Source organism: Alligator mississippiensis, chromosome 14, assembly GCF_030867095.1.
Source record: "Alligator mississippiensis isolate rAllMis1 chromosome 14, rAllMis1, whole genome shotgun sequence".
NCBI lineage: Eukaryota > Metazoa > Chordata > Crocodylia > Alligatoridae > Alligator > Alligator mississippiensis.
The window spans coordinates 36,380,451-36,406,759 of record NC_081837.1 but is presented as its reverse complement, the minus strand read 5'-3'; the positions used below and the strand labels follow the sequence as shown (position 1 = coordinate 36,406,759).

Below are 26,309 nucleotides of genomic sequence, written 5' to 3'. Positions count from 1 at the left end.
TGGGCGTCAGAAGAAAGCAGGTTGGACCACTCCTCAACAAGTCCTTGGGGACACTGAACAGCACAAGCTCCAAATGGCATCTATCTCTGCTCCTACAAAGCCCTTCACTATGTGCCAGGCAGCTCTTTCAAGCAGTTGTACCAGACTGTCACCCCCTATGAACCAGAAGAGTCCGCTACACAGGTACAAGTCAGGGCACTGATCTCCAGGAATCCAACACATCTGCTGCATGGAGATGTCCTGCTGCCCACCAAGCACAGGTAGAAGTTGTGCTGGCTGGGAAGGGCACGCAAGGAAACCTGGCCCTTCCATTGCCCTTGCTGTACCTATTCTAGGGACCTCATAAGCACTGCTGCCCAGGCCCCATTCACCAGCTCTACATCCACTTACTGTTTTAAGAAAAAAATCTTTAATTCAAAGCTTATGCTGCCTGTTCCTTTCATTTTCCAGGTAGATTTATCATGGATCTGAACTGCACAGTGAACAGATACTTGTGCCCACAGCTGATCCTTTATTTGTCAACATAGAAGGACAAACCACTCTTTTAATTTAAATGGTGTACTACAAAATACAAAATGGAATCTAAAAAGACCGAAAGTGCTTCCGAGAAATGTCTCAAAGGGTTGAGATGAAGGGAACAGTCCATCTCATCGGCTAGTTTAAAGACTCTGCTTTATGGACTGGAACAAGCAGACAGTTCTGAACTTAGAAACAGAAGATGGAGTATAAAATGTACTGTGGTATTCTGCAGCAATGATTCAACCCACGAGAGCTTAAAACAGCATCACTGCAATGCTTGGGGTCATCTCTTTTGTAAGGGCAGAAGCTGAGGAGGAGGGAAAGGTGACTGTATAAAATCTGACCTGCTAACCCCTAATCAGTGGATATGTATTTGCAGTTAATGCAAGGTCTCCATCAGCAATCTCTGGCTGTACCCATGTGATGGTAACAACAGCCCTGCTGTTACTCACATCCACGTGGAAATAAAGGGTCTCGACTGTCAGCAGAAATCCCCTTCTGGCAGGCAAACTCCTCCCTAGCTCAGTGAGTCCAGATGGCAGTGCTGCTTCTCTCACTGGCTTAGACTCAGTCCAGCAAAAGTCTGAAGGGGTCAGCAGTTTGCTATTCACAGGCCAGCTTCCCATCAAAGCTGGACAGGGCAATAGCAAAAGCCTGCACAGCACACATCGGGTAGTTGTAGTCCATGGTGAAAGCATCATCGGCCACACGGCCAAACTGCATCACGATGTAGTCAACTGAAAGAGAGGAGAAAAGAAGCCATCAAGACAAACATGCCTATGAAGAGGTTCATGGCTTACAGGAAGACTTGGCATCTATACCTGTCTGTCAGCCATGTGACTAAGACCTAAGGCACTCAAATTCAGTGCATACTTTTGCAATTTCTGGCCTAAGAGGCTGCACCCAAGGTCTCGCAGTCTGTGGCCGAGCCAGGAATTGAATGCAGCTCTCCAGTGCTGGAACAAGTCAGCAAACCTCTGAATGCTCTCTAGTTTCCCCATCTGTATAAGCAGAGATAAATAAGCAACCCTGCCTTTCAGAGGGGCCAAAAAATGTAGTTTCACAGGGGCTGTGAGGTGTAACTCATTAATTTTTGCAGAGTCCTGGGAAATCCTTCTGGGGGCCACCCAGTGCTGGAGAGTGGGGTGAATGAATTGGAGCCACCCATATCCATCTAACCCACCCTCTAGCACCGGCTGAAACCCCCCCAGACCAAAATCCCTCCCCTCCTATTCAGAAGACAGTGCCAGAACCAGGACTGAGCTGCATCAGCCCAGCCCCAGTCCCAGCGCATGCAGACACAAGTTACTGTAGGCACTCGGTTTTGGAGCGTCTTCACCCGAACCCGCATGCAATGAGGGTTCAGACTGTTGCAAGATCAGGCCCTTTTAAAGCACTCTGTAGCCATGCACTTGTGTTTGTGTAGAGTGCTTCAGGGGCCAGATCGGGCAAAAAGTGTCACTTCTGTCTGCACCTGTGTGAAATGGTTTAGCAAAAGGTCATTGGGCTCCTATTGAAATATCACACAGCCGAGCAGAAGGGGCTGGGGAGGGTGGGGCTGTAGCTTGTCTGCAGAGCTCAGCCACCTGCCTGACAATAAACTTTGTCATTTAATCCAGGGACCCATCCCCTTCCCCTCCTGGTGCAGCTCCTTTACTGTTAGGAACCCAGGACACGGGCGTCTGAACCGGATGCCTCTCCAGAGAGAAACTGCCCCTTGGTGGAATTCCTGCCCGGGGCATTCTCCACGCTCCGGTGTGCCGCCCCATCCCACCGCCCCGATCACAGCTTTCTTTGTTACAGCAGCGAGGGTGACAGGAAATCTGTAAAAATAACCAGGGGCCCCTGGCAGGTTCTGTCTGTCCTGTAATCCAACACCCGGGACACCAACGTCCCCTGATTGGACTGGACAGGTGACGAGCCAACAAGTCCCTCGCTGCTCATGCTCGTAGGAAAGCAGCTTAGCTGCTGCTCAGCTATTCTGAGGTGGTCTCTCCAGGGCATGTCAGGGGCAGAGAGGGTGGGGGCTCCCCAGCACTCCCAGGGGGATCAACAATCTTGAACTTTGAACCTTCTGACCTTGGAGGATTTTCCAAATCCAGCAAACCCTGGAAGCCAATGAAGTAAAGGGCTATTGTCTTCAGCATCTGCCCCAGAGCAGAGCAATGATGGGGTTGTTTCGGCCTCACCCCCTGCTCCTGAGCATGGAGTCTGTGCAAGCCCTATATGCCACTGCACTGCCACTTATGTCCATGGAGTAGATTTTCGGATGGTCTCAGCACCCACATTTGGGGCAGGGCTTTCCAAAACCCCCACCTCTTCCTGGGATGCCCGAATTAGTGACTATATCTCACCCCACTGGGTGTTAAGCTGTTTTGGCAATCTGGCCCCAGTGGAGGACGCTGAGCACATCACAACTGAGCTGTAAAGACTTTATTTTTGGCAGGGGGGGGATGAGGTGGGGGGGTAATAGCAATCAGGCCCACAGAGCTTAAACACCACTGAAGTGGGGGACCAGTGGGCTCACACTGGCCTCAGCACAGTGATGGATTTCTCTCGCTCTGCTAAAAATGCCTGTGGCGTATGGGGACTTCACATTTAGGTGGATGGGAAAAATGAACTCGAGAAGGAGCAGTGCAAGCCTGGTGGAAGCAGACACACCTGTGCTGGTGTTGGTGGTAGCTCACCTTGGGGCTGCCTGGAGCTATGCTCTGGTTTGGTGCTTATATAAAGAAACAAGATGCCTTGGATCAGTGAGGAACTCTCCACTGCTCTCCTTGCTCGCCTCACAGGCTCCGGGGTAGGGGGTGGGAAATCACTGGATGTCTCTCCTCCCCTGCTCCTCACAGTCTGGTCCTGTGGCCAAATGGCCCAAATTGGGGCTCAGATGTCTCAGGGCACTCTCCCTCGGCAGGGACCCTGTCCAGAGTGCACCCACACCTGCCCAGGTGTCTCTTTGCTAGGGCCTTGCTCACTTAGTGACCAGCTCAGGGTGAACCTGAGCCAGGGGCACCAAGCAAAGCACATCAGCTCTGTCACTTAGGTATGGAGGGAGAGGGCTGCAAATGCTGGGAAGGTGCCTGCTGTCAGCAGCCCAGGGCTGGGGTGAGGCTCTCCAGCCCTCCCAGGCTCCGTGCCCACCCTAACTAGTGCCAAGGGCAACAAGCAGACTCAGTGGAGAGCAAGAGCAGTGGGCTCCCCCCAGGTACAATGCTGTCAGGAGCTAGGTTGCCACAGCATCAGCATCCTCCTTCTCCCTAAAGGTCCCTTACTGAGCTGAGCCCCTTGCTTGAACTGATTGAGCCTAGGGCACTGCAGGGCCCCCAGGTTCATTCTCTCTCGGGTCAAACAGGCTCCAAGTTTCCATGCTGCAAACGGGCCTCTTTCCAAGTGCAGCTAGCCCACACCCAGCTGGGACCTGCACTCTCACCTGCTGCAGAGACTCTGCTGTCACAGCTGAGTGCCTGACTGCTGTCCGCAGCAGAGGTAGAGAGATCTCAGCTCAGCTCCTTTTCTAGCTATGTTGGCTCTGAAGGGCTGTCAGGCACAGAAGCTTCCTTTTGCTCAAAATGCACATGAAGAGCAGAAATGGGTTAAGTGACCCTGTAGCCACAGATCGGTGACATGGCCCTCCAGGGCTCCTGGATTTTGCTCTGGGTGACAGGGCACAGCATTGTCCTGTTGTTCCACATCCTCCACTGGCTCCCAGTTCTCTTTCAGTTCACTGAAGATCCTCCCTCCAACACCATTTAATGGACTCGGCAGATCTCCTTTGAGACAAGGCTGCAATCAATGGCCAGACTCAAGAGAAAGGCCTGCTAGTCTGGTGGGAGGGCACTCATTAGACCCTTCCTCCCTGTACATACATCTACACACATGTGCACATGCACACACATACAGCTTTGGGAAAGTTCATTTGGGGACCCTCCAGTGTCTCAGGCTCTGCTCTGCCTGGCTGGGGGAATCCGACTCTTCATGGCAAACCTCTCTCTGCACTTACGGTCGTTGCTGTGCACGATCTGGAAGTTCTTGACAGAGGCATGTGTGACCCTGCCGTGGAAGTTCAGCACATAAGACTGGGTCTCATCATTCCACACAGGGGCCTTGTTGTGCAGCTCAATCAGGTTGTCCATGTTCTTGTTCTGCCATCTCATAAGCAGCCCGTCGTTATCCTGGGAACAGGGAGGAACATGCTCAACGGGTAATGTCAGAAGGGACCAGGAGACCCTCTCTGCTTCCAGAAGTCTCTGCAAACATTTCCTTGCATCTGTGCAGGCTGTGTGCCATGCAAGGTTGCCTGCAAACTCTTTCCGACATCGGCGAGAGCTGGCCACGAGGCAGCAGAGCGTTTCCTGAATCCCATGTGTCTATCTGGGTTGTGCATGCACCTTTCACATGCCGTGATCATCATCACCTCTGTGCTGTGATGCCCCTCTTGTTCTAGTCTACTTCTTACACCTGCCTCTTTCTCTGGGCTCCCAGTGTTGAGAAGGGATGCTGCCACTGCTCAGTGGACTGCATCCTTAGAAAGCAGCTGCATCACAGAGGAAAGGGATCCTAGTTGGAGGTTGGTGGGAAGCAAGTTTACATTTTTCACCATTTCTAAACTTATGCCATTCTGTATCAAGATGAAACAGGATGCTGCCCACCCCATGATGGTCAACAGCCAGAGGAGTGTGCTCATCTGGGATAAGGGAGGCCCTGGGATCGGTCTCCCAGTCCCTAACCACTGAGCTATGCTAACCCGGGCCCCTCTTGGCTTCCCCTATTGGATTTGTTTCACTTAACTAGAGACTGATTGGGCCTGAAAGAGATTGACCATATAGCCCGGTGGTTAGAGAGTTTCAAGGTTCTGCACCAAAGACAATTGTCCAAGTTTTTAAACTAAGTGGAACAACCCCAAGAGGAGATACTGAAGCTGACCCCAGAAAAGCCAGTAGGTCAAGGCACTTACCAAAGCTTCAGGAAACCCAGGTTCAAGTCCTTGCTGGGCCTGACTTGAAGCAGGAACTTGAAAGCAGGGCTACCACATGAATGCCTTGCTCACAAGTTAGTGTCTGTTCTTGCCTGGGGTCTCTGCCTCCCACCTGCAATTCCATCCTACTGCTGAGAACACCTCCCTGACTAGTTTCCTCTAAGCTAGCCGGGTCCTCCTAACCCTGTGGGTCTCAAAGCATCAGCATTTTTAAATACAAACCTCAGTCCTGATCACCAGGGGTGCCTGTAGATATGTGGGGACGCTGCTCCGATGCGCTGTAATTACAGCATTGGAGCCGACTCGATTAATCTGTGTCTCGCATATCAGCTTCTGTGTCTTGTGTATCAGCATCCCTGCGCTTCAAAACGGTGGCAGGGGTGCTTTAACTAAAGCTTGTTGAACAACAAGCTTTAGTTAAAGCACCCCTGCCGTCATTTTGAAGCGCGGGGACACTGATACATGAGATGTTGCAGGTGTTTTAATTAGACTGGCTCTCTGAGCCAGTCTAATTAAAGCTCCCCCACCCCCAGAGCATGTGTAAAGATGTCCCAGGTTGCTAACTGGTTGCTTTAACTCACATTTCGAGGCCGGATGGGCACTCTTTCATTGTCCGAATTCATTCCAGGGATGATCACCGTCATCTTTCGGGGTCCTTTGAACCCTAAAACATTCGTCTCCTGAAACAGAAACCCCAGGAAGCCCATCAGGCAGTCCCCTTTTGGCTCAACAAGGATACACCCAAAAGCTGCCAAATGATTCACAGCAGCTGTTCCTTGCACTGGTCCCAGCTCCAGAACAGGCTTGTGTGAATAGGACTCCTGTCTAAACAGCCTGAGCCCCAGTGCCCCACGTTGCCCTGCCTCCCTTCCAGTGGTTCGGGGCAGTACAGGTGGGTGGCAGCAAGGGTGAAGTGCCTTGCCACTGCTCTATACATAAGCAGAGGACTCCAGTCCCCAGGTAGGACCCAGGGCTAAATCCAGGAATCGAGGGCTCTGGCACCGATTTCAATGGACTTAACACCATGTACTAACTACTGCTCCCGTGGAGAGCTGCTCTTTGCTGAGGGGAGGCTGGAGGGAGCCCAGGGGTTTGGTACTTACATAAATAACAGCTGCCATCTCCTGCCGCACATTCGACCAATCAGCATTTGCTCTGTCGGGATTTGCGCCATTATCAAACACTGTAAACTTGGTCCCCATTAAATTTGATCTAAAACAAGAGAGTCAGAAACAAGACTGAGGAGGCTGGGGGTGGATGCTGTGCTGCTGGGAACAGCAGACCCAGGGCATGTGGGCAGCGGGACCGATGTACAGTCTAAGGGTCTCCAGGCTTTTGTAGTGGTTCTTCAAGCCCAGATCTCTGCACTGTGAGCTGGGACAAGGGCTCTGCTCACCCTCTCATCAGAGGAGCAGACGGCCCCCTGTGACATGCTGCAAGTTAGCTGCACACCAGTGGTTCTCATGGGTCACTGCATAGGCGTGCAAAATCTGAGCAGCCCCAACCCAGGCCCAGTCCAACCATGTCAGACTCCAGAAGACTAATGTTTGCAGGGGAACGGTCCCAGCTTTCTCCTTCCCCTCCGTGCTGGTCCCTTGGACCATGATATCCACCAGATTGCCTGGGCGGTTGGGGCTAAGTAGCGGTACTTCCCTGGATACCAGAGCAGGCTTTTCTGCAGGCATGGATTGGATCTCCAGGTTTCCCAATAACCCTTCTGACCAGCGCAGAGACCCATCTGGGCTCCTCGCTGAGTCATTTCCAGACATTCCCCACATTCCTCCCTGCAGCAATTGTTGTTGTGTATTAGGAGGCCTGGCAGATAAGGTGCCGAAGCAGATACAAGACCCACGGGTGCCTGCTACAGACACGAGAACAGGGCCAGATGCCCCTTGTGGAACCTCTGGGCTGGAGAAAGACATTTCAGACTGATGCATCTGTGAATGGCTCCAGCGGCTCTTGCTCCATTACTGCTGCAACCGCATTTCTAGGCATTGAGGTTGCCCTAGTTTAAGATCTGATTTAGTTAAACAACAGGAAGGCTGTGTGTGGACACCTCAGAGCTGAGGCCTAGGCAGAGGCTCAGATATCTGAGGCATGGGGCTAATTCCTGACATTTAGGCAGCAAGGGTAGGAGACTCCTAGCCCTGTCTGGGAACCTCTCTCTGAGCTGCTATCCCTGTGTCTACTTCCCACTCCATGAGACCAGGACAAACTCCTCTGGCCTGCAGTGAAGCCTGCTGGGATCTGTGTGGCTCCCTGAGTGCATTATCAAGTTGTGTCCTGTTTCTCCCTCCGAAAGAACCAGACAAGCCAGTTTTCCCCTCTCTGCCCCCCAGGGACACTCCCAAGGCCAGAAACAGTAATAGAAGACTCCAGTTCCAGCCAGCAAAGCTGTGACCTCCCCACCTCATCTTGCAATAAGCTCAGAGGGACTGAGCCTAAGTGCCTGGGGGAACAGCAGCCTAAACTACGTGCCCTGCCCTTTTACATCCGCCTTGTGTCCACAGGCAGTGATTACCTTAGATCCTCCTTCTACCTTCACACCAGTTTCCTTTTGGGGCTCAGGCATTGTAATGGGCCCAATCCTCCATTCTGCACGGTCCTTGGACTCCCTTCCCCATGACCCCATGGGATCACATAACTGCATAACTCCCACAGACCAGTGATACCCCTCTCTGTGCAGTTTCCATGCCTGTTGCCTCTGCACGGACAGCAAAGGGCAGGGGGAAGCTGAATGGTGCAGCCTGAGCCTCCAGCCTGGGGAGGGGAGAGGAGGATCATCTTCTATCCAGTGTCTCTACAGTGTTTGGGGATGAAATCAGTGCCCGCAAAAGGAGCTGAAGGGTCATCCTTGCACACTGATATCCTCCATTCATCCCTGCAGCAGAGACAGCCTAGAGAAGGCTGCACCAACACCATGCTCCTCCTATCTAGAAGGACTCAGTCCCAGTGGCCCTCCTAGTCTATCATCAAGGCTGCCAGTGTGGGGCCTGATGAGCGCTAAATAAGGCGTTGTTCTTTGTTATGAACAACTAACTGGCCCGAGATCTGTTCCCTTCCCCACAGGGGCTGTGCCCTTTTGTTTGTGGGGAGAGGACCTTTGTAGAGCATTCACATAAGGGCAGGGGGTTCATAGATGCTAGGGGCAGAAAGGACCTCAACAGATCATTGAGTCCGACCCCCTGCTCAGGCAGAAAAGAGTGCTGGGGTCAGATGACCCCAGCCAAATGCCTGTCCAGCCTTCTCTTCAAGACCCCCAAGGTGGGTTCACTCAGCTACCGTTGTTTGGTGACTCCGGAGCATGTAGAAGGCAGGGAACAGCCCAGTCAGCGGGAGAACCAAGCTGGCACAGTTCATGTGTGCAGGACAGAAGCCTAATGACATTGGATATTTGCACTTGGGTAAGCTTTTTGAAAGAGTTATCCTGGCACATGTCTGCGAGGGGCCAGCAGGGGAGGTTATGCTCAGGGGCAACCAACACGGGTTCATTAGAGGCAGGTCCTGTCAGACCAACCTGATTGCCTTCTACGACCAGGTCACAAAATCCTTAGACACAGGTGTTGCAGTAGACATAGTCTTTCTGGACTTTAGGAAGGCGTTTGACACTGTCTCTCACCCCATTTTCATTAAAAAACTAGGAGACTGTGGCATCAATGCCTACACTGTCAGATGCGTCACAAATTGGCTGGAGGGCCGCACCCAGAGAGTGGTGGTGGATGGGTCTTATTCGACTTGGAGGGATGTGGGCAGTGGGGTCCCCCAGGGCTCGGTCCTCAGGCCTGTGCTGTTCAACATCTTCATCAGCGACTTGGACGAGGGGGTAAAAAGCACCCTGTTCAAATTCGCAGATGACACTACGATGTGGGGGGAAGTGGGCACGCTAGTAGGGAGAAGTAAGCTGCAATTGGACCTGGACAGGTTACGGGGTGGGCGGATGAGAAAAGGATGGGTTTCAACACTGACAAGTGCAAGGTGCTGCACCTGGGGAGGAGGAACCAGCAACACACCTACAGGTGGGGAACTCCCTTCTCGCCAGTGTTGAGACAGAAAAGGATCTTGGAGTCATCACTGATACCACAATGAACATGGGCCAATAGTGTGGTGATGCAGTCAGGAAGGCCAACCACACCTTGTCATGCATCCACAGATGCATCTCGAGCAGGTCCAAGGAGGTGATCCTCCCCCTCTGCGCGGCACTGGTCAGGCCGCAGTTGGAGTACTGTGTCCAGTTCTGGGCGCCGCACTTCAGGAGGGATGTGGCCAATATGGAGAAGGTCCAAAGGAGGGCCACCCGCATGATCAGGGGCAGCAGGTTAGGTCCTACGAGGAGAGGCTGAGGAACCTGAACCTGTTCAGCCTCCACAAGAGAAGGCTGAGGGGAGATCTAGTGGCCATTTACAAACTAGTCAGGGGGACCAGCAGGCATTGGGGGAGTCCCTGTTCCCCCGAGCACTCCCAGGAGTGACTAGAAATAATGCTCACAAGCTGGTAGAGGGTAGATTCAGGCTAGACATCAGGAGGCGCTACGTCACAGTCAGGGCGGCTAGGATCTGGAACCAACTTCCAAGAGAAGTGGTGCTGGCTCCTACCCTGGGGGTCTTTAAGAGGAGGCTAGATGAACACCTTGCTGGGGTCGTTTGACCTCAGTGCTCTTTCCTGCCATGGCAGGGGGTCGGACTTGATGATCTGCTCAGGTCCCTTCTGACCCTACCTACCAACTATGAAACTGATACCAGCTGGGAACGTGCTCTGGGCCACTAGCAATGGGAAGCAGCAGAGAATGTTTCATGCCCAGCGTTGCCCTGTGCCACCGGCTGGTACCTCAGCTTCCCAATGAAGTTCTCCCCACCGCGTGACAGATCTGTGGGGTCAATGGAAATCAGGTAGTTCGAGGTCTTGCTCTTTTTCCGCTTCCGGCCAGCCAGCAGGAACACCTGGAAGACACAGGAGGGCCAAGGCTGGATTATAGCAGGGCACAAGCTGACAGAAAGAGATCCTGGTCTCTAGAAGTGAAGCCTGTGAGAGCTCCAAATGGCACAGAAGGCAGCAGGCAGCCTTTATGCTTAGCAAGGCACCTGCTGGGAACCCAGCATCCTCTTCACTGCCTTCCTGCTAAGTGCAAAGTTCAGCTCAAAGTTTCTGTTCTGATATTCAAAGACTTTGATGGGATGGGCTTAGCTACGTTGGAGACAGGGCACAACACCTCCATGAGCCCTGCCTCCTAGGGCAGCTACATTGCATTGGAGCAACAAAAATGTCAGCTCATGGGAGAAGCTAAGGAGTGAAGGAAATAGGGCGTACAGGGGCTGAGCTGGGACTCACAACCACAAGAGTGAGTAGGCATCTTGCCTTCGTTTTGACCGAGTGCTAAACTCGTCTCTGTGATTTAGCTTTCCAAGGCTCCTTACCCCACTTGGGAACATCTTTGGTTTTCTAGGACACACTACGGCTTGCGCAATAAAACCACCTGCGAGTCACGCTAGTGGGATTTGTGTGTGAAGGTAGTTGCACCATAACATCATGATAAAAGAGGAGGAAGTTGCATCAAGAGGCCACCAAGTTGAGACACACTGTTGACCTCAATGACACTGTCCACCTCAGACACCTGCACAAAGTCCCCAGGTACTAGGTTTCAGGTAATCCACTGGAGGGCTAAGTTCTTCACCTGGCTTCTTCTTAACACAAGACAGCTAGAACTCGACCTGCATCTGCTGCGATCCAGTAATCACGCGGGGTGTGATGAGCACAGAGTATTTCCCAAGAGGAATTACAGGAATATGGGTGGAGGGGACCGAATCAATTAGCGCATGGATGTGTTTCAAGTTGCTAGCTGCCACCCTAATCCAGAAACGGAGAGAGCACGCTGCTCCACTGACACCGCAGCACACGCTGGAGAGGAATTTGGGCACCTGGAGGGGCAAACGTGCATCTGTGGGCTGACACACAGGGCCTGGTATAATGAGCAATGCTGAGATTCATCCTTCACCTATTGGTGTGTGCACTAAACCACATACCTGCCGCACGTGCCTGGAACCACAAGGCAGACAATGGAAACATCAATCTCAGTCTGGAGTTTATTGAGGAGACATCAGAGATTGGGAAAACTGCCAGGGAATATTAGGAGCTAGAGAAGGAGAAGACCCACGAGGACAAACTCAGCCCTGGTACAACTCCAACAACTGCAGGGGCTTACCCCCCACCATGCCAGGCCTCCTTAGCTCTTGGATGCATTCCCCTGTGCTCTTCCCAGCTGTATCCATAGGGAGACTTGTCACACAGGGCAGTAGGCTGGGACCTCAGCCCCCTGCTCACCTTCTTCTCATTGTCCAGGTGGACGTAATAGGTTGGGTAGAGGCCCCGGTCCATTCCCTTCTTGTCTCGCGTCACCCGGCACTTGATGGTCACCCCCTGAGGGGCCGGCTGCAACACGAACTCCTCCAGGTTGTCCACTTCGATGACAGGGGAAGGAGGTCTCTCTTCCTTCTGCAGCCGGCCCGAGAGTGGGGAGGGGAGGAAGGCGTTAGGGAGGGTTCCTGCTGCCCCAGGCCTTTTCAGAGACTGGGGGCAGCCCGAACCAAGGCAGGCTGGGCCACGCGGGCTCATCACACCTCCGTGCATCTCCCCCTGGCTCCTGCCCTTCCCTCTTGTGCCACACTGGGGATCTCACTCCTTCCCTCTTCCTGGCTCAGCCACAGGCTCCTCTGCATCCCCCTGCCCTGCACCGACCCCCCCCCCCCCGCCGCAGAGCCTTCTGGGGACCCGAAATGCCACCACAATCGCCCTCCCTCGCAGAACCACTGCTGGGATCCCCCTCTCCCACACGCTGCTGGCCTCTTCCAAGAGTCCCTTCCCACAGCCTTTTGCTGGGGGCCCTGCCTTCCCTCCTTCCTGGTGCCCTGCTGCGGGGAACAGGCAGCCTGCCCTCTTCCCATCCCCCTTCCCCTCTCCTCTCTGCAATTAAAACCAGAGAGATGCCTTCAGTCCCAACCCATGCCACCCCGATTCACACTAAGGAACCACAGGGGGAAAGGAGGCCACCCGGAAACCCCATTCCCAGAGCCCCTCTGGTCTAGCCAGCCTCATACCTTCTTGGACTTCTTCCCTTTCCCTTTCTTATTGGAGTTCTTCTGGGTAGTTTCGGGGGCCTCCTCCTCGCTTTCCTCCTTGGCACCTTTGGGAGGAGCTGCCGGTAGAAACACACCGTGAAACCAGCCTCCCACACCGACTTGGAAACAACCCAGCCTGGTTAAGGCACTAAAGGCACGGGGCACCATCCCTGCAGATGCAACAGCATGATTTCTAACTGCAGAGGCATCTGGTCAGAGGAGGGCTCTGCCTGGGAGCATCCCCTATTAGGAGAGTACTTGGAGGGCAGGCATGCTCCTGCCTTGAGAACAGGGGTTGGAGTAGATGACCCGCCAAAGCCCCTTCAGCCCTGTTTGTCTGTACTTTTTTAACCCTCCTTAGGTCACACTCCCCAGGGGCACGGCACATGTAAATGCAAAGACACAGCAATGGGTCATGTCGGAAGCACATCAGGAAGGAGCAACGTGTTGGCTACAAGATGGTGAAAAGGAGAGCAAGGGACTAACCTTGGTCAGTCCAGAAGGGACCTCCTGTAGCCCCTGAAGCTGCTGTCCCCTGCCCTGATGGCACTTCTCCAAGGGACAATGTGCTTCTCCAAGACTGCTGCCAACACCACGGGTTAAATTAGCTATACTGAGTTGGTCACCATCATCTCCCTTTAGAGCCCGTAGTTGTACTCCCCCCTGCCCTTTTTCTTTTTGTACTTCCGTGTTCAAATCAGCCAAATCAGTTCTGATTTCTGTCGACTGAGCACAGCTCAATTGTTCACGTCTGTGCGGCGCTACCACCGGCAAGCCTCTTTCCTCCCACGCTCTTCAGCCTGGGGCTTCAGATACTCGCAAATCCATGGCAGGCATCCTACACGCAGGCCCCAAGCCCAGGGGGTTTGCAGTTTAGATGCCTCCTAGTCTCACTTGCCCCTAGCCCAAAGGCCAAAGGATCAAGTTAGAGGGAGAGCCCAAGAGCAATCCCCCATCGCCATAAATTGTGTAGCCAAGATCCTCACATTTGGGGACATTTGGAGATGCTCGCAGGGGGCAGCCTGCCTACAGCACAAGGGGCAGGTCTTTACCCTCTAACGACACCAAGTCATTCAAGGCCAAGAAGGGAGTCTCCCCTGCGAGGTCAGTAAAACCACCTGGCTCAAAAACGACCTCACGGCATCTCCCCTGTCATAGTAGTACTCCCCTGGCCGAGGCTGAAACAGCACCCCGAGTTTCTCTTCAGGCCAGGTGCCCCATTCATGCCCAGGTGCTGCCCTTGCCTAAGCAATCTGACTTAGGGCCCAGCTGTGAAGCTGGTGCAGAGGGCTGCCTACACCCACCTTTCTTCTTGGTTTTCTTCTCCTTGGAGCCGTCGCCTCCAGCCTGGAACATGGATGCTGTGTTCTTTTTCTTGTCAGATTTGATTGGCTTGGTGCTGGCATCAGAGTCATCTTCGGCATCGCTGTCAGCTGGAGCTGAGGGTGCAGGGCAGGGGCAGACAGATGGGGGTGGGAGAGAAAATCAATCCAGAGAAGGGGATACAGCAACTGGTCACACATCTCTCATGTCACTCATCTGTCACTTTGATAGACGATGAGTAACCCTCCCAAAGCCCTGGGGTGTAGGTGAGGGATGTAAACCATAGGGTAATCACTGTCCCCACTGCTAAAAGGAAGCCACCTCTGGGGGTCAACCTGGTAGCTGTTTAACAGCGCATAGCCATGCTAAACACAGCCAAGAGCAGGCAGTGAAGACAAATCCTGTGTACAGCTGAAATTCAGGCCAGGAGGATGGCCTGACCCCATGTGGGTCTGGGCAGGATGGGCTGGCCACTGTGCTCATAGGAGATGAGCTCTCCTGATTCAGGGCTGTGCAGCATCATTCACTTGGGAGATCAGACCAGCACCAGTGCAGAGCAGAGACCCTACCCAGTCCCCGCCACCAGCCTTTGAATTTTCACTGGGGGAGTCTCTGCTCTAAATACTGGCCACCTGGTCCCATCCTGCTTCCCTTCCGAGGCGAGATGGGACCACGGAGCTCAGACCTGGCCGCAACCCCTCCCACAGGCTGATCCACATCTCCCTAGGTGCCAAGGGCAAGGCCTCGTGAGCCCTTTGCTGAGGGCACAAGGCAGTGGTGGGACCATGGGGCAGCCAGGCCCCTTCACCTTTCTTCTTGCTTTTTTTCTCCTTCTTGTCCCCGCTGACTTGGAACATGGAAGTTGGCTCCTTCTTTGTGGTCTTTGCAGTTTTGCTCTTGGCATCCGGCTCACTCTTGTCTCCTAATGGGACAAAGAAAGGAGAGTGAAAAGGGAGGGCGAAGGAAAAGGCAGGAGTCAGCAGCTGGAAAGGTGAGGACAGGCACGGGGACAGAAACGGGGGAGACAGTGGGAGCTGAGACACAGGAGAGGAAAGAGAACAGGAAGGAGTGGAGGCAAGCCAGAGACAGAAAGGGAGTTGAGGAGCAGAGATCTGCCCAGGCTCTCACTGGACCTGAACCCAGGCTCCCCAAGTGCAAAGCTAGTGTCCGAACAACTGGACTACCCTTCCCCTCACTCGCAGAGCACGTCCAACCCTTAATTACCTTCCCCTCCGGGGCTCCCATCACTGACCTTTAAGCTTGGCTTTTTTCTCCTTGCTTTCTCCAGCAGAAGCTTCTTTGGAGGGTTTGGGGGGCTTCTTTTTCGACTTTTTTGGTGGGTCTTCATTCTCAGCCTCCTCGTCCTCCTCGTCCTCCTCAGAGTCCTCTGGAGATTTTATTGGGGTGGAAGTGGGGAATCAGAAGAAGATCAGAGACACAAACCCATTGACAAGGTGATGGCAATGATGATCCTACGTGCTTTCCTGGATGAGCTTGCTCCCGGTGGGGGGCTACCTTGGGGCCCACCAGACTTTTGCTTCCAGGCTGTAAGGCACTGAACAGCAGTGGGTGACCCAGGTGCTCACACCGCTCCTGTCTTGCCTAATCCAGGCTGGGGCTGAGGCCAAATGCAATGGCTAATCCCACAAAACTGGCTCTACCACAGCCAGCCAGTGTGAATGGGAACAACTGTAGTACGAAAATGTGCCTAAAAGTCTAAGGAAGACTTTCCAAGCCCCGAGACCTGCTCTTTGCTGAATGGGACTCCAACAGTGCAACTTTGTCCCATATTCAAACTGATTTAGAAGTGGTGCTGGCTGCCTGGCCTACGCTATGTGAGCTGGGCCAGTTTCAAAACTGCTGAAAAAGAATAGGGGGCATTCCCCCAGTGCAGATAAGACTCCAGAGGCCTTTGACCCAGGATTTGACTTGGTAGAGCCGAGAAAACAAACACCTTTGTATTTGTAAGGAAAGAAGTGCGGATTTGGGGGGTGCATGGAGCAAGGTTTCCCCCTAGTGACCATCTTGCCTCCTGCGCTTTTCCAAGGGTCCTGTGTACTGTACAGGCGCCGCGCAGCCATCTGTATAGTCCCTACAATGACTAATGCAGAACACACAACCTCTGCACAGTTCATGCAACAGCTGTGCAGCACATACAACCTCTGTCCTCAGCAGAGATGTGTCAATGGCTGATTTCTTGTTGCACTGCCTGAACTGCAAAAAACAAACAGCCACGTGGGTGTTGAGCAAAAAGCTTTGTTTTATCCGAAACAAACTGCCTTGCTTTGGGGTTTTCTACATTAAAAGTCATTCTGAAACACAACAATCAACAAATTCAAACAAAATCAAATGCTTCAGACAAACCAAAGTGGGACTTTTTAGATTTTTTTTCCCCCACTTTGTTTTGGCCAAAGCAATTGAATTGGACACAGGTTAGTTAATAGTTTTAACTGACCCAAATCTCCATTTTCTGGGGAATAAGAGAGTCGATTGAAAAATCTGCCTCAGGGCTGATTCCAGCCTTCCTCTAACATCCCTGCAGGGAGACAGTAATGAGGACCTCGGCCGGGCCTTGTAGACAGCCAGCCATGAGAGGGGCCAAGGGCAGGAGCTGTTGTTAGAATAGGGCAGTTGTCTGCATAGCCAATGCACCTGCCCTCCAAAGCCATCACGGGGGCTGCTCACTCTACCTGGGGACTGGGAACTTTCCCACCATGGAGCTTTTGTTGGCGTTTCAGACTGGAGGTGGCTTGATCCCTTAGTGGTTCAGAGAGAGCTCTCCAAGGGAGCCTGGAGATGCTTGGATGGGAGCACAGGGCCTGGTCTAGGACAAACGGATGTTGGGTCACGTTTCGATGACACTTGCAGTGTGAATGAGAGCTGGGGGAGCTGTGTGTCTGGCCTGTAAACACAGTGCAAGCATGTGCTGCTGGACGGTGACACAGGTGTAGGTCTACATAGGGCGTACGCTGCTTGCGAGCAACCAGAGCCATGTGCTTGAGCTGTGACTGCTCAGATGAGGGGTAGCAGGTGCCGGTGGAAGATGTGCAGCTCCTTACCCTGCTTCTTTTTGGAAGTTTTGGATGTGCTAAAGTTGGCCAAAGGACTTTCCTTCTTCTTCCTGGGGTCCTTGATGAATTTAGAGTACAGATCCTTCTCACCCCCCTCCTCTGGCTTCTCTTCCTTCTTCTTTTTCAGTTTTTTGACACCTGCACACGGCAAGAAATTCCAGAGTGACAACGGACAAGGCAGGTGTGGAGAGGAGGGCAGCAGATGCAGGGCAGGTAGGGCTTGTGAGACCATGGGCTAAATGAGACACCAGTAACCCCCCACCCCAGCACATAGGCACTGGGAGACAGGGGGGGACTTCTCACTACAAGACTGGACAAGAACAGTGGGGTGTTTGTGTCTGCAAGATCAGGGAGGGTCGGTTGCCTTCCCAGGTGGAAGGATCACAGCAGGGAGAGGAGGCAGGAAGAGATACAGAGAGCACCTCACATTCACAGGGCCTCGAATAGGCATATCTGTGCCCCGCTGCCCTCTTCTGCACAGGCCATGCTCATATCGGGACCCCCTTTGGACCTTGCTCTGGTGCTCACAAAACACAGTTTATGGAGGCAAAGCTTGGGCAGAGTGTCCCCAGCACTTCATGTATGTGCAAAACTGAGATGTGTGTGTGTGCATCTGTTTGTGCATGTGCAGTTGGCCACAAAGCCCTGAATGCTGGCCTGGTCTTGCCTGTCTCCTGAGCAGGACAGGAGCAGGCTCAACCTCTTCTACCAGCTGAGCTCAGCACCTGGACCATGCCCTCCCATTGCCCGTGCATGCTGGGCTGTTCCTGCTAGCACAGCTGAGATTCTCAGGTCAGAGCCGTACTGGGGACAGGTACACAAGACAAGAGACAGGGAGTGCTGAGGCTGTGCCTTGTCCTGGGACCAGGCCTGTGCTCTGACAGGGAAGGAGACAGGCTGGCAGAAGGCACAGAGGGAATCAGCCATTCAATGAATGCTTAATCTGGGGGCAAGTGGTGCTGGAGCATGTCCATGTGTGATGCCCACCCCAGTGTCCTTGTGCCCCAGTTCACAGTGCCCGCGGGCAGCCTACTCCAGGCTCTGTCTCTTACTCTGGGCAGGGGCGCTGGGCTCCTTCACAGGACTCTGATCCCCGGACTTCTTTGCTTTGGGTTTCTTCGGCTTGGCTTCTGCCAGGGGCTCCTGGCGCTTCTTTTTCTGCTTCTGCCCCAGTTGGACGTGCTGGATGGAGAGACACATTACTGACACAGAGCTGAGGGAGGAGGGAGGGAACAACAGAGCCCCTGCCCTCAGTCTCAGGTAGGAGCAAGTGCAAGCACTGCAATATGGCCCAATGCCAAGGCTGCTAACTTCCATGGGCCGAAGGCCTGGGGGTGACCCCCTGCCTGGGGGCAAGGGTGCATGTGCACAGCTGTAATGTTTCATGAGCCGGGTGAGCAGGTCTGCACAGGAGGGAGCACACAGGGAACAGACCTCACCAGCCAGGGAAGAGACCACAACCCTAACCCAGCCCCCACACCCACGCCCCTCCCCGCTTCGCCTCTGTCCCTTTGGGCCCAGCTCCATCTAGCCCAGCCAGGTGTAACCAGGGGCATTAATGGGACAATGCAGACGTAACAGTGGCATGAAGGAGAGTTCAATCTAGCCTGGGCATCTTCCTCATGCTCTTCCTTCTCTGCAGTGACAGGTTTCCCCAGTTTAACCAGCCCGTGCCAGCAACACGGCTCCCAAACTTCTGTTGTGGCAGGAAAAGCAATGATAAACTCTCAATGTTCCTCGAAACGGCTTCCCCGTCCTCCTGCCTGCCTGTGACATGAACGGTGTTATCTTAAACATAGGGTTCCCCGCTCTGCTGCACCCCCAGCTCCACCCCAGCAGTGCACGGGAGTGACACGGGATAGCTGAATGGGGAAAAAGGAACCGAACAGCCCCGACAGGGGAAAGCAGAGCTTTCTGCCCTCCCCATTTTGAAGTCTCAGGGGTTAGCACGGTGTGTCCTGGTCCCTTAGTTACTTAGGGGCATCTTAATCTGACAGCATCCCTGTCAGATCTAGCCTTGCTGTCTGGCTCTCTCCTGCACCATTGCATTGCCAGCAGGCTGATGCTCAGAGGTGCGCACAGATGTGAGCAAAATAAGCCTCTCCCAGCTGTGGCTGGCAGCCAGCTCCAATCTTAAACCAGGCTTCCTTCCAGCCCCGCTCAGATGCAGCACTCCTCCCCACAAGTGGAGACAGACCTGCTTTTCCCTGGGATTTTCATGCTGCTGAAAGGGGGTGCTGAGAGACCTGGACACTGCCTGATATCCTGCCAGAGAACAGGGCTGGGATGGGCGGCAGCAGCACATGCTTCCTTCATGCTGTCCCAGGACACTTCTCTTAGATTGGAAGAGCCTTCCAGCTCCTTCTCCAGCCACGCATTGAGAGAGGGCAATATCTGTGTCCTCACCAGGACCCACTAATGCAACACTGGAGCCCCCTCAGCACTACCAAAGGGCCCCGATTTGGACTGGCAATCTAGCTAGATCCAGCCCCTGGGCTGGTCTCTCCTCATCAACCTGAGCCTGTTCCAGCTGCGGTGAAAACAAAAAAGGAAAAAAGCCGTCCTAAAATCTCTTTCCAGCGATTACTTGTGCCTCAGGGAAACGGCTTCAAAGAACAAAAGCAAAATCATATTGGGGCACATTCTTCTAAGAACGTCTCCTGCCAAAATGACTCTCCAGTGAAATCCCCCCCGAATTTATCCTGTCTGTGAACTCGGTGCATTGCCCTCCAGCCTGTCCTGCCACAAGACATGCAAGAGGGCCAGGTTTCTTCTACAGTCCTCGGGTCCAAGATTCCCTAGAAAGAAGCCGGACGTTGCAAACCCAGAGCTGTTCCACCAGAGAGTGAAATTCCTGAGCGCAGACTGCCCGCAGGCAACCAGGGAAAGACAACTGGCAGCAGGAAAAATGGCATTCACCCTGAAGCCAACGCTCTGGAGCGGGCGCCCAGACACAGCACCGGCACATTTGCACACACGCAGCCCCCGTCCAGAGCCAACCAAGTGCTGCGGAGAGCGGAGAGGGGTTGCTGGCCGAGGGCCCAGCCTACTGATTGCTTGGCTCGCCTGGAGGAAGAAAGGAGGACAGTGTCTGGGATTTGGCGATCACGCGGTATCACTAAGTGTTTGTACTGCTGGCGAGCGTAAGCAGGCAAAGAAACACTGCAGTGAACCCACCCACGCTTCTCTAAGTCAGGAGGAGCTCCCCTCACACCCGTGGTAGTACATCAGTGTGCGGCCGGTAAGGGAGGATGTGGGTGCAGCCCCCAGGGACTGAGAGCAGCAAAGATTGGTGACAGATGAAGAGCAACTGCAAGTGAAATGACTGCCGGAAATAGAGGCGCTGCTAGGCAGGAACGGGCCCCAAAGTCCATTTAGCTAAGGATCTGGTCTCCAAAAATGACTGACAGCAGCTGCTTCAGAGGAAGGTACAGGACAGTCTGTTCTCCCAGATCTCTTGACCTGGTCTCTATTAGACAGGAGTCAGCTTAAGCCCTGAAGGACGAGGTGTACTGTCCCTTCCAAAGTGGGTCCTCATTAACTGCGGCTCTGGATAGTCTTCAGTAGCTACCCGGTCTCTGCTCCAAGCACAAGCAAGAGCAATAGAGGCTGATAAGGATTAACTGAAGAAGCTGAGAGGATTGGGGGTGATAAGGACAGCGGCTTGTCAAATGAGACAGAAGCCCCAGAGCAGTTGCTAGTAGACAGGTGTCCACAGCACAAAACACACCCATTCAATTGGCTCTGGGTTGCTGGCACTCTCAGCAAAGAAGCCACCAAGATAATTGGTTTCTGGAGATTAAGGTCTCCTTTCTGACACGCAGAGGGAGCTGCCAGTATGAGGGCATCGCCCCGTATCTGTGCTGTGTGTGGCAAAAGGGAGGGTTTCAGTTGTCTGAGCTGCTAGTGCCTTTGCTTTGGAATACAAACTGGAGCAGGGAAACAGGAAGGAGAGTCCTTCAAACCTATGTGCAGAAGCCAGAAAGCAAGGATGAAAAATGATGCAGTAAAATGGGAGAAATGGGTGGATCAGTGGGAAGAGAAGTTATTCAAACCATGTTTCCAAAGAGGAAGAAAACCTCTGGCCAGCGTCAAAGCTGGAGAGCTGACTGCTGGGGGAGATGAAGAACAACATATTTGCTCTGAGAAGCTTTTGCACACTTGGGAGATGGTAGGGTCTCCCTTGGCCCAGACTCTCTCTTCCAAGGCAGATTTGCTGAAGCTTAGTCCCCCACAATTCAAGCATCTTTGATGCAGGGCAGGCCTGCTCCAAAACCCCACAGCGCCAAAGGAAATGTACTGGATTTGACTTCACTGAGCTGCAGATCAGGTCCTTAGACAGTCAGACTGATGGGACAGCCCACTCCCCTGTTGGTCTGTAAGGTGCATGTCCCACTCTGCTAGCAGTCACACCGGGTGTGTGCTCTCTCACGCCCACTGGGATACAAGGATGAACTCACCTCAAGACTGCTCCTTGGGAGGGGACACGGGGACTAGACACGTCCTACCTGCAAAACCTATTATTCCAAGAGGCGGGTGCCATGTGTGGAGGGCACCTATGTGTTGGTCCTGGTCTCAGTCAGTGCCCTGGTCTCAAACAAGTACCATACAGACAGAGACTAAAGCTCTAGAGCTAAGTTGATCAGACTAGATTTAGCCACACAGTTACTATTGAAAGAAATAGGAACCATGTGTGCAACACCCCTTAGCCAGCTCTGAAATCTTGACCCAGCAGCTTCAACTCTTTGGCATCAGAACGAGACGTTACTGGTACTAGACACAAGACAAATTCCCTCTCCAAGAGCAAGGGGCATTAAAATCAGAGGTGGGTATGAAGCAAAACTCAGAGTCAAGCCTTTCCCAGCTCTTGGCGAAGCCAGGACCTGAATGAAGAGCTCAGGGCTGCCCCTAACAACACAGAGACAGAACAGAGAGGGGCACCTACTCAAGGTGGCATCTGGGCTCATCAGGGGAATGAAAACTAGCCAGTCCTGCCCTCAAACCAAGCCAGCCCCTACTGCAGCTGCACGCACCTGCTAGCAAGAACAAACACTGGAGTGACTCATGTACTGAAATAGCACGGGCCCATGTCCACCCAGGGCAGACCACACTGCTCAAAACACGGGGGCAGTCAGTACAGGGGCTGCACTTTTCAGCTCAGCTCCTTCCCCTGCTCCTGGAGCTGGTGGGAAGGGGTGCAGGGAGCTCCGCTAGGACGTGGGGGCAAGCGCCGGGTGCCCAGCATAAGGAGCTAGCACCTGCCTCCTCTTACAGAGGCTGAGCACTGGGGCACTCCTCTAAGGAGCTCGCAGGCCCCAGTTGAGAACCACTATGTTAGCCCAATGATCACAAAGGAGAAAGACTTACCATGGAGCAGCCCAGTCAGGGAAAGCAAAGTGGGGGAAATGAGAAAGACCAGTTAGTGAAGAGCCAGGGGACAGTCAGCAGGGCAGACTCAGGGCCCCATCCCAGCCCCAGGGGAGGGCTCCATAGCTTATATGATGCCAGCCGGTAGGGCAGCCCTAGGCACTGCTGTGAGGCAGCCATCACTGCTCAGCTACAGCGGGAAGCCTCTGTCTTTGCTGGTGGAGAAGGAGAAGGAGAAGGAACAGCTCATCTGCTGGGACTGAGCAGGCCCTATTTCATCCATGCTGCACCTCATAGAAAAAGGATAAATTTTCCCCATCAGGACACTTCAGCCACTCATCAGAATGGGAGGAGCTCTCAAGTGATGGCTAGTGCAACCACCTATGTTTGCAAGAAGGAAAGGCCCATGGCAAGGGAGGTGGGAGCTGTGAGGCTGCACGTGGCATCCACTTGCAGACACAGAGAGGAGTAGGAGAGGTGAGGGAGTGCTTAGGAAGAAGCTGGAATGGTCAAATGCAAAGGGCTTCATAAGGAGACCAAGGGGGTTTGAAGAACTGGAGCCACCCTCAACCCCAGCCAGTGTACACCCTTCCTCTGAAACAGCAAAGGCACCTCTGCAAGGGCAAACTAGGCCCTGTGTATAAATTCCTCCAGGTGACGGAAACCCAGCACCTTGGTCTCCAGCCTGCATGCGAAACACCATGGCCATAGAGGACCAGGAGGAGACTGTGCTAAAGACAACCAGACTCCTGTAGGAAACCGGCTGCAGGTAAAGGGATTTCAGTGACACCAGGGTGCCCAGAAGTAGCATGGAAGAATATGGGATTGAGGTCAGCCAGAGACAGAGCATGAAGCAGAAGGATTAGATGCATCACAGCTAATCTGATTTAGCAGGGCTATAAATAATGATGATTTATCAAGCACAGACCATGCAGCTGGGCAATTAGCTAAACAATCAGCATTCGGGATGTACCGGGAAATGTTGCCTGATGCAAGGCAGTGCAAGTCCTGCTGACTGGGCCCCTCACTGGATAACTGACAATCTCAGTGCTAGATCAAATCACTCTTCCTGTCCCAACCGGCCGGTTCCTCCACCCTGTTCCTGTGTGTGGGCTAAAGGTGAGGCTAACTTCAAACTGATATGGAAACCAAAAGGAAACAGAGCAGGTCTGAGTCATATCCACCAACTAGCACCATATATTGTGATAGCTAAAGATCCCATGGGATGCTTTCCAGGGGAAAGGATCTTAACTGCACTTTCCTGGCCAGATTCCAACATATGTTCTGCCTCCTCCACGCTTCTCCTACGGCTTCATCTGGATGCTGGGTTCTCCTACGTGCCCTTCCACAAGCCAGCAAGTGTTGTTGCTGTGCATGGTTAAACAGCAAATGCACTGCCCTCCAGACAGGGTGCAACACAGGGGATGTGCCAGTTCATTAGTGCCCTCTAGTTCTACAGCACAGGCGGTGAACATGGTAGTATTCAAAGGAGGAAGAAAATGAAGCCTTTATATGGAGAGTTTGTTGCCAGTATTTTGTGCATGTGCAAGACACAAGATAAAGTCTTTGCTTAGAAAGGAAACCATATATTTTATGCATAGAAAATCTTCAAGGTCCATCAGGATGAAAGATGCAAACGTCACAGGCATTCAAAGGCAGCACCCTCGTCATCCTGTCTGCCAATAACAGCATCTAGTTGAGAGAGTTGGGGCATGTACGGAAACCAGCTTCTTGCTCTTATGCCAACAACTCACTGTGTTTCAGCCCTCACCTTTTTTCACTCCCTTTAGTCTCTTAATCGCAAAGCTAGCAAAGGGGAAGGGGAAGCAATTAACTTTATTACTTAGCTTGATAAAGCATTTTGATGATAGGCAGTTTGTATGAAAGGCTGCTCTTATTGTTGTTATTATTATGGCAGCGCTGCCTAGGGCTTCCACTGTGCTAGGTATCGTGTACTCGGGAGTGTATCAAAGGAAGTCCTATTGTAAATTCAATGTTTTGTTTATAGTAATTAGTAACAGCAATTAGATGTTCTGGTCTAACACCTTCTGAAACACCTGCTACCCATGGAAAGTGAATCATGATTGAAAGACTAGCTGAAAAGCTTAATGAAGACATTAATTAGGAATGTAAGATCCTACCACATTCGCAGAGCTCACCTGTAGCCTTAACCGTTGTAAGTAAAGAGAGTTTTCAAAATAGTTTCAAATCAGCTCACACACTTTGGGTCTGGACTGGTTCTGCCTGAGATGGCTGATCACGTCAGGGCAGGGGCCTCACATCATGGACCAGATACAATGGCTTGTGCTCTTGCTCACCTTGCTCTGTGCTAGGAAGTCCCCTTCACACAGCATGGGACAGGCTGGGACTGGAAGCAGTCCAGCTCAGCACATCAACACTGGGATGCTGAGCTGGGCCCACCACAACCTCTGCTAGAAACCTGCTTATCAGTCCCCCCAAGGCCAACCCCAGAGGCACAGGACAGACTGCCTGGGGCCTGTGCATGCTGGAGAAAGCTGGACACATTCCCCTCCATCAGCAATAGCAACGGTTGAAGCTGTAGTGTCAATGGGGACTGGGCCAGCTCAATAAGGTTTGCAGACCCCCACCTTACAGGCTCCCCACACTGAAGCAGCACTGATGGTGAATGCAGACGCACCTTGGGAGGGAGTCTTATCTTCTCCCACTGCTCTCTCCCTCTCCAGACCTGGCCAGGGAGTGCCCTGAAGCATCCTGCAAACGGCAACAAGACTGGTTCCGGCCATGAACCTTTCTGATTGCATGAGCAAACAGCACCGAGGAGGATAATGCCAAGCTATGTCCAGAAGCCGGTCTGCCAGGCAGACCTGTGGTTATCTTTCAGGACCTAAACCTGATAGGTGAAGCTGCTACTCTAATGACCATGTACTCCCCTGATGATGTGGGTGTTTCCCTATATAACACCTGCTCAAATTAAGATGAAGGCTTAGCAGCAGATTCCACTTGTACAGCCCTCACTCTTTTTTTTTTGTTTGATTTCCATCTCCTTCCAAATTCTTTCTTTTTTTTTTTTGCATCCCAGTATACCCAGCTACTTCTAAGGTTTGTTTAACTGGGCCCTTCATTTGATCTTAAAATGGGACAATAAGTAGGTTTGGGACTTGCATGTGTCTCATCACAGCTGCAGGTCACCTGGGCAAGCGGCTGTGCTGGGTGTTGCAAAGCACAACACTGTGCATTACACAGGACTGCGAGCATCAGAAGCGCTAGAACCAGAAACTCGCTGGGGGCCTGACCTGGTTTCTGGCAGGCTGGCTCTTCAACTCCAGAAATCACATTCATTCCCTAGAGTCTCATGTCTGGACACAAACATTATCTGAGAAAAAGCCAACTCTCAAGCTGGAAAGTCCCATAACTTAGGCTCAAGAGCCTGTATCTAGGAAGCCTGAATTCATCTCCTCAGTCACCCAGCTCTGACTCAGCATGGAAGGAAGCAGGCAAGGGGGGGGAAGATTGTCTCACCTGCTTGCTAAGTTTCTGATTCTGGGGGCTCCCAGGTTCCTCGTTCATACTAGAAAGAAAACACAGTGCAGTGAGATTAGCCCACCTTCATAGAGGACTGGCCATTTGGGGTGCCTTAGTTTTCAAACAGCTATAGGAAGGAGCACCTGACACAAGCCTGACTGTCAAAGGATGGGTACAGCACCTGGATAACACAGACCCTTTTGAGATGCTTCCAAGTGAGCATCCAGGAGTCACTAGTCCTTTCTGAAAATGTTGGCCTTGGTCTAAATCTAGGAGGGAATCGACCAGGTTTTGACCTTTGGATTTGCTTTATTCCCAGCTCATCTAGGAAACTAGGAGATTGAAAGACTAACTGAAAGATTTAATTAAATCATTAATTAGTCTTCCAATCATGATGATTAGGAGAAGAGCCATGAACTGCATGCAGCTCCTTCTGCCTAC

At 52.7% G+C, this 26,309-nt stretch overlaps 1 protein-coding gene across 1 annotated transcript; it reads right to left on the bottom strand.

The window, feature by feature from the left end:
* Window positions 1-491: 491 nt before the first annotated feature.
* Window positions 492-26,079, bottom strand: TULP1 (TUB like protein 1). Its single transcript, XM_019492510.2, has 13 exons — window positions 25,866-26,079; window positions 18,050-18,179; window positions 16,986-17,135; window positions 15,179-15,313; window positions 14,735-14,848; window positions 13,908-14,042; window positions 12,583-12,680; window positions 11,810-11,980; window positions 10,319-10,431; window positions 6,598-6,706; window positions 6,076-6,174; window positions 4,520-4,691; window positions 492-1,256 (listed from the first exon to the last, which is right to left on the bottom strand). Exons 1-13 carry the CDS (start codon window positions 25,911-25,913, stop codon window positions 1,123-1,125), a joined length of 1,608 nt encoding a protein of 535 aa, XP_019348055.2. The 5' UTR covers window positions 25,914-26,079; the 3' UTR covers window positions 492-1,122.
* Window positions 26,080-26,309: the final 230 nt, after the last annotated feature.

Coding starts and splice junctions, on each gene's coding strand:
- TULP1 (XM_019492510.2), bottom strand. CDS start 25,913: ATGAACGAGGAACCTGGGAGCCCCCAGAATCAGAAACTTAGCAAGCAG. Junction 6,175..6,597: donor AGATGGCAGCTGTTATTTAT/GTAAGTACCAAA, acceptor TTTCTGTTTCAG/GAGACGAATGTTTTAGGGTT. Junction 1,257..4,519: donor GATCGTGCACAGCAACGACC/GTAAGTGCAGAG, acceptor CCTCTCTTTCAG/TTGACTACATCGTGATGCAG.